The 13,855-nt window shown below is 37.7% G+C and overlaps 1 protein-coding gene across 7 annotated transcripts in view; it reads right to left on the bottom strand.

Moving 5' to 3' along the window:
- Positions 1-13,855, bottom strand: part of Hecw1 (HECT, C2 and WW domain containing E3 ubiquitin protein ligase 1) — a 282,149-nt gene that overhangs the window by 89,134 nt on the left and 179,160 nt on the right. For all 7 annotated transcript variants that reach the window (XM_028859893.2, XM_028859900.2, XM_028859887.2 and 4 more), the window contains one exon: positions 3,332-3,474. In XM_028859893.2, coding sequence (XP_028715726.1) covers positions 3,332-3,474 — 143 coding nt within the window. The remainder of the gene's footprint in view (positions 1-3,331; positions 3,475-13,855) is intronic.

The raw sequence follows: 13,855 nt of genomic DNA, 5'->3' as shown, positions 1-13,855 counted from the left end.
TGAAGGTCTCTCTGGGGACATAGGCTAGCACCTCAAGGTACATATGTTGGGTCAAGTACAAGGAAATTCTTATTAAATATTCTAACTCAAGGGTCAGGAAACAACACCTCATATTTAGTCATCACTTTTTTAAATTTTGGCATGGCCATGAGCTTTATTTTTAAATATTTTGGGGGAAACTCTTAAAGAAAAGTAAATTATGTGAAATTCTAATTTAAGTGTCCATCAACACTCGTGAGCTTACACATTGCCTATGGCTATTTTCTGCCACAGTGGAAGAGCTGAACAGCTTAGACAGAGACTGTGTGACCTGTAAATCTTAAACTATTACTCCCTTCACAGACTAAGTTTGATAATATGTGTTATATAGAAGGTGAAAGGACAAAAATTGTAAATGTCTTTGCTTGATCTTCCTGTGGACATTGTCATTTCCAAATATGCCCCTGGCAATGGATATGCCAAAATATGTTGGGAGGAATATATGTAGTGTATAAAAATAGATGCCATGATAGTTACTAGAGAGCCTGTGCTGAGCTATGGAAAGCTACAGGATGGAGCAAAAACAAGACGTGTTCACTGACCTTGATTTCCAGATGCACCATGAATAGAGACTATTCTGGATTCTGGTGCCATACCCATTCAAAATACCTTTTTAAATTACTGAAAATAATCTATCCAGGGAATGTTATAATGAAAGTTGTAATGATATATTTTCACAGGCAATACAGTTTTTACAAAGCAATTTCTGGCTACCTTGGCCAAATTAGGGAATGTACTTCCTTGGGAGATCCAGGGATGAACAATGGTACATTCCATAGCCAGTTGTTTACTCTATATTCACTCCACTAATTCATTTGTGATACTCAAATAAAAACACAAGTCATTGGCTGTTAGTATTAAAAGTTTCCTTAGGAAAAACTGACATTATGAAACAAATAAAATAGTTCAATGATGTATTAATTTAGTATTTTCCTCAATAAAGCATGGCATAGTATTTATTGTCAGAATTCATTATATGTCAGAATTAAAATATTATGTGGAGATATAATTGGATTAACAAGAAAGTTCTGTCAATTTAGGAAGGGGGGATATTGGTTAATATTTTGAAGTATGTCCACTATGATCATAAGAAATACTTTCTGAATCTAAAACTTAATTGAAGTGAGAATTAAAGATGATCATATGTGACATGGTAATTAAGTTTACTATGTTTTGCACTCACTTTCTAAGATTTCCTTTCTTTGCTTTCAACCACTCAGAAACCAAGTAGTTTCCGAGATCCTGCCATGTAAAAAGGCTGAAGTTGACCTTTGTGTCCTACAGGCTGAAGTCTACATGTACCTCACAGAATCTGCCTTTAACAGTTGGCTGGAGAATAAGGAAAGACCAGTAAATAATGACCTAGGTAGTCAGTGACATTCCCAAATTGAAGATTAGAGTTGAGTTTAGAGGCCAAAAGACAATTGAAATTACCACAGTTTAAGGAAAGAAAAGAAGACTGGAAATAGTGTGTGTGTGTGTGTGTGTGTGTGTGTGTGTGTGTGTATTCTGGGGTTGTACCATGGCTCAAGTCAAACATTTGCTGCCTCATGGCCATAGCCCAGTAATTTGTTCCTACTTATGTTGGATATATCCATAATGGGCAGCATTACAGAAGTGGTCCCTACGGATGATGGATGCTGCAGGCCTTGGAAGAGGAGGTGGAGTGGCAGGAGGAAGTTGAAGAGTAGGAGTTGGAGAACTTCCAAACCCAATAGGGTAAGTGTGTCATCCCATCAGAGGTGGTGGGGAGTAATCCCACCAAGGCTTATTGTTGCTTGTATTCATCTCTGCTGCCCCTTTCTTCAAGATGAAAGACCACTAGGAAAATCAAACTAACCTTGCTCAGGTTAGGGGAGACCCTCTTCTACCTCAATTTTTTTCCTACCTGGGTATACATTCTTCCACAGTGAAAGGCTGGCACTGCATGTCAATACTAAAAAAAGGAATTGGTATAGGAAAGTGGGTGAGCCCTCTCTGTTGCTGTAATGAGCCAGAGAGTTCAGCCAGCAGGATGTAACTGGGTATCTGTTAGGCTGAGGTGTGCTTACCCCTAGAGTATCAGACATCTTGCCAAACCCCTTTTTGTCCTCTTGCCCCACACCCAGCAGAGCATTAGCATTGTGAGGGTAGGAGAGGAATGAAAGGCATGTCCATAACAAACTAGACAATCAGTTGCAGGAAGCGTCTCTTGGGGAGAGGTTGTACTTGGTCTTTGGAGAGAAGCAAGTGTGTTTAACCTTGACTTATCCCTCATAGGTCTCACTTTCCTATGTGGAGAAGCAATAATGCTTTCATTGTAGACGTGTTATGAGAACCAAATTTTTTAAAAAAAGGTCATAAGGAACACCATTCCCTTTTAAGTTCTTTCTGTGTGCCAGTGATAATGTTAGGCAATATGCACCAGGGTCTTGTTTATTCACAAACATAAACAACAGTGGGAACATAGTCTGGCATGGGGTAGTAGCTCCATATATGTCAGCTTCCTTTGGTTTGAGAATTAATGGCATCCTTATGAGCACACAGCTACACACATGCTGTCAGGTACTAAACAAATCCCCAGAGAACTTCAAATTAAATTACCCAAAATGTCTGATAATATTTTTCATTCCTTTGATATTACTCTGAGTCATATCATATTAATGATATGCTTATAGCCAACCCCCCTATGCTAATATTTCCAAATGCAGTGCTGTTAGCTAAGGAAATACACATAATTCAAAGAGATGATCTGATCATAGTTCATTTTAATAAAAACTATGAATGAATATGAGTGGAAAATATTTAAAACACAAAGCATATTCTCATATACAATTGACTTCTGCAACCAAAATAATTGCTGTCATTCCCTGAGACTCTGTGCTTTCAAATTTTCATCTAGAATTTCATGCAAATAGCATATTTTGAGAAATTTTACCCAAGAAACATAACATTTCATCTGGGTATAGAAATGCAGTTTGTGGTTAAATCCTACATACAAGACAGGTGAAAGAATGAAATACTTTCCGTAGCAAAGGCAAACTTCAAATTTCTATTTATTCAGGAAAATGTGTATTTTTTCAATTGTCTTATGACTTTTTATACTCTTTAATATGTATTATAAAAACTATACATTAGTAAGAAGGGGAATGATTGAATTGAATATCATGACTCAGGAAATGATATTGATGGGAGAAGCTTTAGAACTGGAAACCATCTCAGTTTGTCTTTCCTTAAGACTTTATAATGGAGCTTACAAGCCTTCCTGGAGGCGGCCTATAATGGAAGCATAGCCACCCCAGTCACAGTTTACCCTATGGCGTGTCTCTCCAGCAGCCTCTGAACAGGCATTGACAGCTTTCCCAAGAAACGCTTGATGATGGGACGGCTCTTGGCAAACTTGTCCTTCACTTCAATTTCCAGCACATCAGTTGGCAAAGACACGAAACTGAAATGCTGCAAGGAGAAACCATATCATATTAACTAAGTGAGAGGTTCCAAGGCTGGCCAGTTCCCAGTCCCCGTGCCTTGGCCTTAGTAATGCTGTCAGACCTGTTCACTAATAAATGAGGGAAGACAATTCTATTTTCCCTTAGATATTAGAAAAGCTCAGAACATTGAAGAAAAAGGAATGAGAAGTATGTAAGAGTTGGAAGGTAGGACAAAAGGCTGTGAAATACTATCCTTTAGACTTGATATAATTGTGAAAATCATTACTTCACAACAATAGTGGTTATCTTCACTAGGCCAACATATTAACAATCAGTCATGGAAGTGGGTGGGACTTATGGGACTATACCCTTTACTGCAGAACTTTGGCTATTGGTGGATTCTGAGAGAGGAAGGGTCCTTGTTTTCTCTTGTACATGCCCGATGATCATACCACGTTCCAATGGACGGCTCCCATGGTCATGACAATGGCCCTTGTTAAACCCAGTGGGTAATAACAATGACAACACCCCTCACCCCAAATCAACAGGCATGAAAGTGGAGATATTTGTGAGGAGGAAAGGGGTTGGACATGGGTGGTAGGCAGATAAGGGAGGGTAGGGATTGAGAGGGGTCAATATGCACTGGGTACATGTGTGGAATTGTATAAGATCAAATTTTGATTAGGTAAAAAGTAGTGTTAATCTTTGATATTCAAATAAAATCAGCACAAGTTGAATAAAAATCATGTATCAGGACCTTGTACATTTGATTAAATTACCATTAGAAATGGAAAAGGCTGGTGAGAGAGACTTGCCTTGGGTGGGTGGCAATTACAGAAGGAGATTTAAGAAAAGAGAGGACAGATAATTAACACTAAAGATGCTTGAAAGAGACATAAGAATCCTATACTTTATTTTTACTTCAAATTACATGTATTTAACATTTATTTTGCTTTTTGAGAATTTCATATATGAATTCTGTATCAACATTTCTCACCTCTCCTCTCACCAACTCTTCCAATGTCTCCCCAGTTCCTTTTCAACTTCATGGCCTATCTCTAACAGACAGACAGACAGACAGACAGACACACACACACACACACACACACATACACACACACATATACACTATAATAGTATACATTGTGTATTCTTTAATATACATAATATAATAATGTATGTTAGTATAATACTTTTTTATACATATGTAATATTTATATGTATAATAGTTTAATTGAAGCTACACCACTTGGGGTGATAATATTCTCCTCAAAATTCATAGACTACATAATAAAAGCACCAATACCAGGTATGGGAAATCTTCATTTGAGTTATTAGTCAAGGGAATCAAGAAGACCCCACCCAAACAATACAGGCTATTGCATTGCCCTTAGTGACCTGAAGGTATCACATACTTCAGATACAAGACTTGGAAGAATCCAGATGGAACTGACCTGGATGCTTCCTCCCTGAGGATTAGCTCTCATAATTTCAGAAGAAGCTATGTAAATTGCCAAAGGAAAAAAAAGCAATCGGTAGTCCTGTTCCTCTGGCAACCTGTTCCTCTGGCTCTCCCCACCCTCTCTTCTGAAATGATCCTGGAACCTCAGGACTGGGAATAGTGCCACCACCTCAACAGCTACTGGTAGTCAGCTAATTTTCAGTCCCAGGATGAATTCCTTCATAATGAGAGGGAGGGCCTTAAGTTCAGTTAGGTGGCTATTGGTTACTACCAGGATATAAGTGCCACTACTACACTTTTGGAATAGCTTTCTGTTCAAATTTTGCTGATTTTATTTTTAATATCATATAAAGAGGGTATCATGGAATAAAGTCTTGACTGGTTGTTGCAGAGCAAATATGGATCCAATATTACCTTGATGTAGCTAAGATATTAGTGTGAAGGTGATATTATAATCCAAAAGGTGAAATGACTGTGGGTAATTTTAGAGACATGCTATGTTGGCCAGTTTTTTGTCAACTTGAAACAGCCTAGAGTCTGTGAGAGGAGGCAACACAGATTGGGAAAAGGTTTCCACATGATTTGGCTATAGGCAGGCATTATAAATGGTTGTTAGACACCATGTGAGTACTGAGAATCAGACCTGGTTCTCTGGAAGAGGATCAAGTGATCTTAATCACTGAATCAAGTTCTTTCATTCAATTGCCTTTCAATGGTGTGTTGTTTAGTTACCACAAGACTGTATACTTTCTGTGGTTTCTATTGCTACTGATATTCAGCTTTACTCCACTGTAGTCAGATGGAATTCAAGCTGTGATTTAAAATTTCCTATATTTGTTGAGACTTAATTTTCCTAATAAGTAGCATCTTTTGAAGAAAGTACCATGGGCTCCTAAGAAGAATGCATGTTCTTTAGTGTTTTGGGCCTAGATTGTTAAGTTTCAGAGGAAAGCAAAGACTCAACTGAGGCTCTTAGTGTGATATTTTGTGTTAAAGCTTTGTGGTTTCTGGTTATCTGGAGCTGAATGAGACAAGAACCACTGAGGTAAAACATTTGCTTTATTGGGACAATTGATGGTGGTTAGTTGAAGCTGAGAAATTAGTGGCAGTTTAAGAAATACCAGCATTACTGAGATGCAATCTACTGGGAGTATATCCTAAGAGTCAGCACACAGAAGTCCTGGTACAGAGGGGATGAAAGCTGTATCTAATGCTTGCAGCTGAACTTGGCAGTATGTAAGAGCCTCCCAGGTGGTACTGGTTTTGAAGGCATGAAATAATCATAGAGAACAGTTGAGACTTTGCTCTGTGAGAGTCCAGGAGAGGCGATTAGTGAATGTGCAGCCTCAGCTGAAGAAGAAACTCCAGAATTTAAGGGGTCCTGGAGAGAAGCTGAGGCTTAGTACCATGTGGCAGGCTCAGAGTCTCTGAAAAGAGTCCAGGGAAGGCTATTGCTAAAGGTACAGCCCAGTTGAGTGAAGACTCTAGCATTTCTGAGATGCCAGTACCATGGAATGACCACCAAGGACAGCAGCATCTGTGACGTGGAGGTGTCTTCTGTCTACAAAACAATCGGCATATGCTGCCAATGATAGAGCTGAAGAAATAAAGCCCTTTGGAGTCCAGTAGCTCATGAGTGAATCACAGCTGACCAACAGTGAGGGTTTTACACTGCTGGACTTTGGTTTTGCTTTGATTTGATAACTATGCCCAGGTTCCTTCCTTCTGGAGTAAGACGTTTTTGCTTGATTTTCTGATTTTTCATTTCAAGGGTTATTTCTTTTGGCCTTTTAAAAACTTCTCCTTTTAAAGTCTATTTGCATATCTTGGATTGTTTTATTATTGTATTCGACTTTTTTGTGTTTTGTTTTCATGGTCTTCATTCTGACATTCATTCATTCCCTCTTTGAGTTCCTTGATCATGCTTATTATTGGTATTTTGATATCAATGTCTTGAAAATCATCTAAGTTACTTTCTCAGGGGCATTACTATAGGAGTACTGGTTTGTAGAAGAGGCTTACTGTGTTGGTCATGTTTTTATTTTTGAAATGGGATCTAAGCATCTGAAGTTAGGTTGTTAGTGTTTCTTGGTAAGAAAACCCTGTCTCTTCTTTGTTGAGTGGGTGTTTGGATCTGTTTCCTGTTACTCTGGGTTGTCAGGTTGTACACTATATGAAGGGGTTTAGGATTAAATCTTGGAGTAATTCAATTTGGTTGTTCAAATGGGTTATCAAAAATGGTCCTGGCTCAGCTCAGGCTAAGTGATGTTTGTAAGTCCAGACTGTTTATAAAATTTAGAAGAATCTCACAACCAATCTTCAGGAGTCTGGTGAGACACAGGGCTTCTTAGACAGTGGGAGCCAGAAGTTGGCAAGGTGAATCTACGACCCCTACTGAAGGTGGAGACCTCAAAGAGGGAGTAGGAGTTTTGGCACATATAGTCCTCAGGAAGGCCTTGGGTGGACGGTGCACAAAGGAGAATTTGCAAATGGTAGGAATAGGTAGAAGTAGAGGATCTTTTGCTATCATGCAAGAATACAAATTAGATTAAATGCATCATGATTTGGAATAAAATTGGTCCCAATTCTTAAATCAAAACTATAGGTGATCATTGTTTTAAACTAAGCTTCTGCAATGGGATTCAACAAGCCATAGTAAAATAAAAATGTACTCATTTAGATCAAATTCAAACCTAAACAATTATTATAAAGTATTTTTCATCTTTTGAGATTATAATATAATTACATCATTTTCACCTTCTCTTTTTCATCACTCCAAACCTTTTGAGATTATAATATAATTACATCATTTTCACCTTCTCTTTTTCATCACTCCAAACCTTTCCATATAACTCTCTTTCCTCTTTTTCAAATTCATGGTCTCTTTTTTCATTAATTGTTTATACATATAAATGTATTCCTCATATACATATATGTACACACACATATATTCCTCATATACATAAATACAAACTACTCAGTCTGTATAATGTTACTTCTTATATGTGTGTTTTCAGGGCTGACCATTTGGTATTGAATAGCCAATAGTGTGCTTTTTCCCCGGAGGACTACTTCTCCTGCTTTCAGTGTTCCTTCGTTGCCTGTAGTTCTTTATATAGGATGAGACCCACTGAATGGGAGAAAATTTTTGCCAGCAATACATTCAACAAGTATTAGTGTTTAGAATACAGAAAGAACACAAAAAGTTAAACATTAAGAAAATGAACAATTAAAAAATGGGCTCTGGAACAGAATAGAAAATGCTGAGAGAGAGAGAGAGGGAGGGAGGGGGAGAGTGAGAGTAAGATGGAGAGAGAGAGAAAGGAAGGAAGGAAGAAAGAAAGAAAGAAAGAAGGAAAAGAAAGAAAGAAAGAAGGAAAAGAAAGAAAGAAAATAAAATGGCTAGGAAACACTTTAAACAGTGGGCTCCATTCCCTGGTAACTCCATCTTTTAGGGTGAACTCAGGATTCACTTAGCTTTTTCCCACCAGTCCTTTCATCTTTCCCTTCTAGCCCATTTCCATTTCTTTGCATCAGCTGCTCATATGGAGAAATACTTTGTAGCAGTGGCCATTTAGATCTCTTCAGACTTATTCTTAGTCCCGTGGCACTTGGTGCAGACCAAAGGTACCATAGCTCTCTTGTTTTTGTCTTTCTAGACTTTTAGTTCCATTGCAGCTTGCCTACATCCCCTTCTTCTCCCCTACCTCTGTTCTCTGAGGACCCCACCTCTCGGTGGGGATGCTGCTTCTTTCCTGCAGACTCTCTCAGCCTTTCCTCCGAGCTCATCTCCACTCCATTCTGTCACCTGGTGACCTGCAGAAGCACTCTCTACCAGGGACTCAACAGCCACAACACTCACCTGGGACACAGAGTAGGTGACAAAAATCAAAGAGTGGCACAGCCACCCAACAAAGACAAGAGCTGATGGCAGCACTACCACCTCAGAAACTCCAGACGCCTAGATTAGATCCCAGCATGAAAACACAAACACAAACAGCCAAGACAACATGCTGCCTTCAGAACCCAGTAGCCCTATTGTGATAGGCCCTGAAAAATGCAACTTTGCTGAAGCACAAGACAGAACTTTAAAATAGCAATCATGAACATATTCAAAGGCCTTAAATGGACATGAATAAAGGCCTTAATGAAGATCATGAAAACACAATAAGCAGCTGAATAAAATAATGAAAAGAGTTCAAAATATAAAAGTAGAATTTAGCAAAGAAATAGAATCACTAAAGAAAACCCAAACTGAAATAAACCTGGAAACAAAAAACTTAGGATAGCAAACAAAAACCTCTGAGGTAAGCCTCAGCTTCACCAAAGGACTACAAGGCATGAAAGAGATAATCTTAGGTATTAAAGACAAGGTAGAATAAATGGATAGCACAGTCAAAGAAAAATGTTAATCAGAGAGAGAGAGAGAGAGAGAGAGAGAGAGAGAGAGAGAGAGAGAGAGAGAGAGAGAGAGAATGATAACTAAATCCAGGCACAAAACATCCAGGAAACCTGGAATATTATGAAAGGACCAAACCTACAAATAATATGGACAGAAGAAGGGGAAGAAGAAACCCAAGTCATTGAAAATATTTTTAACAGAATCATAGAAGAAAATTTCTCCAGCCTCAAGTAGGAGGTATCTATCAAAGTACAAGAAGTATATAGAATAGCAAATAGACAGGACCAGAAAAGGAATTCCCCATAATACATAATAATACAAACACTAAATGTACAGAACAAAGAAAGAATATTAATATCTACAAGGGAAAAAGATGACATAACATAAAATCAGGACCATTAGAATAACACCTGCACACCCCCCATTCCCATCTCCTCCCGAGGGGGGTGTGCTGGGGGGAAGGGGAGGGGGGCAGGAAGGGGGAGAACAAGGGAATCTGTGGCTATTATGTAGAACTGAATAGTATTGTAAAATAAAATAAAATAATAATAATAATAAAAGAATAACACCTGACTTCTCAGTGGAAATTATGAAAGCTAGAATGGCCTGAATGGATGTTCTATAAGTCTCATAGAAAACAGATACTAGCCAGACTATTATACCCAGCAAAAACTATCTATCATAGCAACAGAGAAAGAAAATCATTTTATGATAAAACCAAACTTGAGTAATTTATATCTACCAACCCAGTTCCACAAACAGAAAGCACTAGAAGGAAATCTTCAGTCTGAAAAGGCTAACCACACCCAAAGGACACAAAGAATAAATAATCCTAGAACAGTAAATCAAACTGGAGGGGGCACCATAACAAAAAAATATAACAGGAATGAATGAACACTATTCATTGACAGCTATCAACATTAGTGGTCTCAATTCCCCAGTTTAAAAAAAAAACACAGACTAACAGACTGGATTATAAAATAGGATTCATCTTTCTGTTCATCCAAGAAACATACCTCATCATCAAGGACAGACATTACCTGGGGTAAAAGGATGGAAGAATGGTAATTCAGGCAAATGGACCTAAGTAGCAAGCAGGTTTCACTATTTTAATATCTGACAAAAAAGATTTCAAACAAGAACTAATAATAATATCTAGGGAAAGATACTATAGTCTCATCAAAGGAAAAATTCACCAAGAGGATATTGCAATTCTTAGCATCTATGCAATAAATACAAGGACAACCAATTTCATAAAGTAAACACTACTACAGCTACCATTACATATTGACCCTCAGACAGTAAAAGTGGGTAACTTCAATACCTTACTCTAAGCAATAGGCAGGTAATCGAGACAAAAACTAAATGAAGAAATGCAGGAGCTAAAAGAGATCATAAACCAAATGGACCTAACATATTTACAGACTATGTCACTCAAACACAAAAGAATATTCCTTCTTCTCAGCAGCTCAAGGAACTTTTCCAAAACAGAAAGTCTTAGCAGATACAAGAAAACTGAAATAACATACTGGGTCCCACCTGACCACCACAGATTACAGCTAGATACCAACAACAACAGAAACAACAGAAAGCTTACATCTTCAGGGAAACTGAGCAACTCACTACTTAATGAAAAATGGGCCAAAGCAGACATCAAGAAGGAAATTGAAACCTTTTTCGAACTGAATAAAAATGAAAACACAATATACCCAAATTTATGGCACAAAATTAAGGCCGTTTTAAGAGAAAAATTCATAGCACTAAGTGCCTACATTAAAAAAAATGGAGACATTTCATATTGGTAACTTAGTGATACACCTGAAATCTCCATAACAAAAAAGTAATAAAACTCAAATTGAGTAGATGGCAAGAAATAATCAAACTTAGTTCTGTAATTAACAAAACGGAACAACAACAATAAAAACAATGCAAAGAAACAATGAAATGAAGAGTTGGTTCTCTGAGAAAATCAATGAGATTAATAATCCCTTAGTCAAATTATCTAAAAGAGAGAAGATCCAAATTAATAAAACCAGAGATGAAAATTGCATATAATAACAGACACCAAGGAAATTCAGAGACTCTTCAGGACATACTTTAAAAATCTGTATGTCACAAAACTGGAAAACTTAAAAGAGATGGATGAACATCTTGATATTTATGACCTACTACAGTTAAATCAAGGTCAAGTAAGCAATTTAAACAGACCCATAGCCTCTATAAAAATAAAGTAGTAATAAAAAATAAAAAACCCTCCCCAAATCATAGGGCTGGATGGATTCAGTGCAGAATTCTATTCAGATCTTCAATGAAGAATTAACTCCAATACTCCTCAAAATATTCCACAAAATAGGAAGTGAAGGAACATTTCCTCATTGTTTTTATGAGGCCACACTTACTCTGATACAAAAACCACACAAAGACCCCAAAAAAGAAGAAAGAAAATAAGACCAATATTTCTTATGAACATAGATACAAAAATCTTCAATAAAATACTTGCAAACTGAATCCAAAAGGACAACAAAAAGATTACCCACCATGATCAAGTTGGCTTCATCCCAGAGATGCAGGGATGGTTCAAAATTCATAAATCAACAAATGTAATCCACCACATAAACAGACTGAAAGATAAAAAAACCACATGATCATCTCATTAGATATAGAAAAGGTCTTTGTCAAAGTCCAACATCCTTTCATGATATAAATCACGGAAGGACTACATATACAAAAGACATACCTCAACATAATAAAGGCAGTTTACAGCAAGCCTGCAGCAAACATCACCCTAGACAGAAAGAAACTTAAAGTATTTCCACTAAAATCAGGAACAAGACAAGGGTGTCTGTTCTCTCCATACCTATTCAATATAGTACTCAAAGTCTTAGCTAGAGGCAATGAGACAATTGAAGGAGATCAAGGGGGATACAAATAGGAAGGGAAGAAGTTAAAATATCTTTATTTGCAGATGCTATGATAGTATACATAAGTGACCCTAAAAATTCCACCAGGGAGCTTTTGCAGCTAATAAACACCTTCTTCAAAGTAGCAGGATACAAAATTATTCACAAAAATCAGTTGCTTTCTTACATACAAATGAAAAACATACTGAGAAAGAAATCAAGGAAACAGTACCTTTCATAGTAGCCTCAAAAAAGAAAAATTCTGGATTACCTCTAGTCAAGCAAGTGAAAGACTTATGTATTAAGATATTGAAGAAAGAGATTGAAGGAGCTATCAAAATATGAAAAGATCTCCCATGCTTGTGGATTAGGCATGATGAATATTGTAAAAATGGCCATCCTACCAAAAGCAATTTACAGATTCACTGCAATCCTCCATCAAAATTTTAATGCAATTCATTGAAATTGAAAAAGTAATCTCTTCCAAGTGGATCAAGAACCTCAACATAAATCCAGCTACTCTGAACCTGCTAGAATAGAAAGTAGGAAGTAGTCTTGAACGCATTGGCATAGGAGATCACTTCCTAAATATAACACCAGTAGCACAGACACTGAGAGAAACAATCAATCAATGGGACCTCTTGAAACTGAGAAGCTTTTATAGAGCAAAGGATATGGTCAACAAGGCAAAGCGATAGCCTACAGAATGGGAAAAGGTCTTCACCAACCCCACATCTGACAGAGGACTGATATCCAGAATATATAAGGAACTCAAGAAATTAGACATCAAAATGCCCAACAGTCCAATTAAGAAATGGGCTTTAGAACTAAACAGAGAATTCTCAACAGAGGAAACTCAAATGGCTGAAAGACATTTAAGGAATGCTCAACATCCCTACTCATCAGGGAAATGCAAATCAAAACAACTCTGAGATACCACCTTACGCCTGTCAGAATGGCTAAGATCAAAAACACTGAAGACACTTTATGCTGGAGAGGATGTGGAACTAGGGGAACTCTCCTCCACTGTTGGTGGGAATGCAAGCTTGTACAATCACTTTGGAAATCAATATGGCGCTTTCTTAGAAAATTGGAAATCAATCTCCCCCAAGATCCAGCTATACCACTCTTGGGTATACACCCAAGAAATGCTCAATCATCCCACAAGAGCACTTGCTCCTCTATGTTCATATCAGCATTGTTTGTAATAGCCAAAACCTGGAAACAACCTAGATGCCCTTCAACTGAAGAATGGATAAATAAATTGTAGCACATATACACAATGGAATACTATTCAGCAGAGAAAAACAATGACATCATGAGGTTTGCAGGTAAATGAATGGATCTAGAAAAAATCATCCTGAGTGAGGTAACCCAGACTCAGAAAGACAAATATGGTATGTACTCACTCATAGGAGGATACTAGATGTGGAACAAGGATGACTGGACTGCTACTCACATCACCAGTGAGGCTACCTGGAAAACAGGACCCCAAGAAAGACACGGGGATCGCCCAATGACGGAGAAATGGCTGAGATCTACATGAACAACCTGGACATGAGTGGGAGTAATGAAGGGCAAGGGTCGAGGGAAAGAGAGCCTGTGGGAACAGAGAGGGAGAACAAGGAATATGAGAAAAGGA

This window comes from Peromyscus leucopus, chromosome 5 (genome assembly GCF_004664715.2).
Source record: "Peromyscus leucopus breed LL Stock chromosome 5, UCI_PerLeu_2.1, whole genome shotgun sequence".
Classification (NCBI taxonomy): Eukaryota; Metazoa; Chordata; class Mammalia; order Rodentia; family Cricetidae; genus Peromyscus; species Peromyscus leucopus.
Note: the sequence above shows the minus strand (reverse complement) of the source record. Positions and strands in the feature narration are given on the sequence as shown.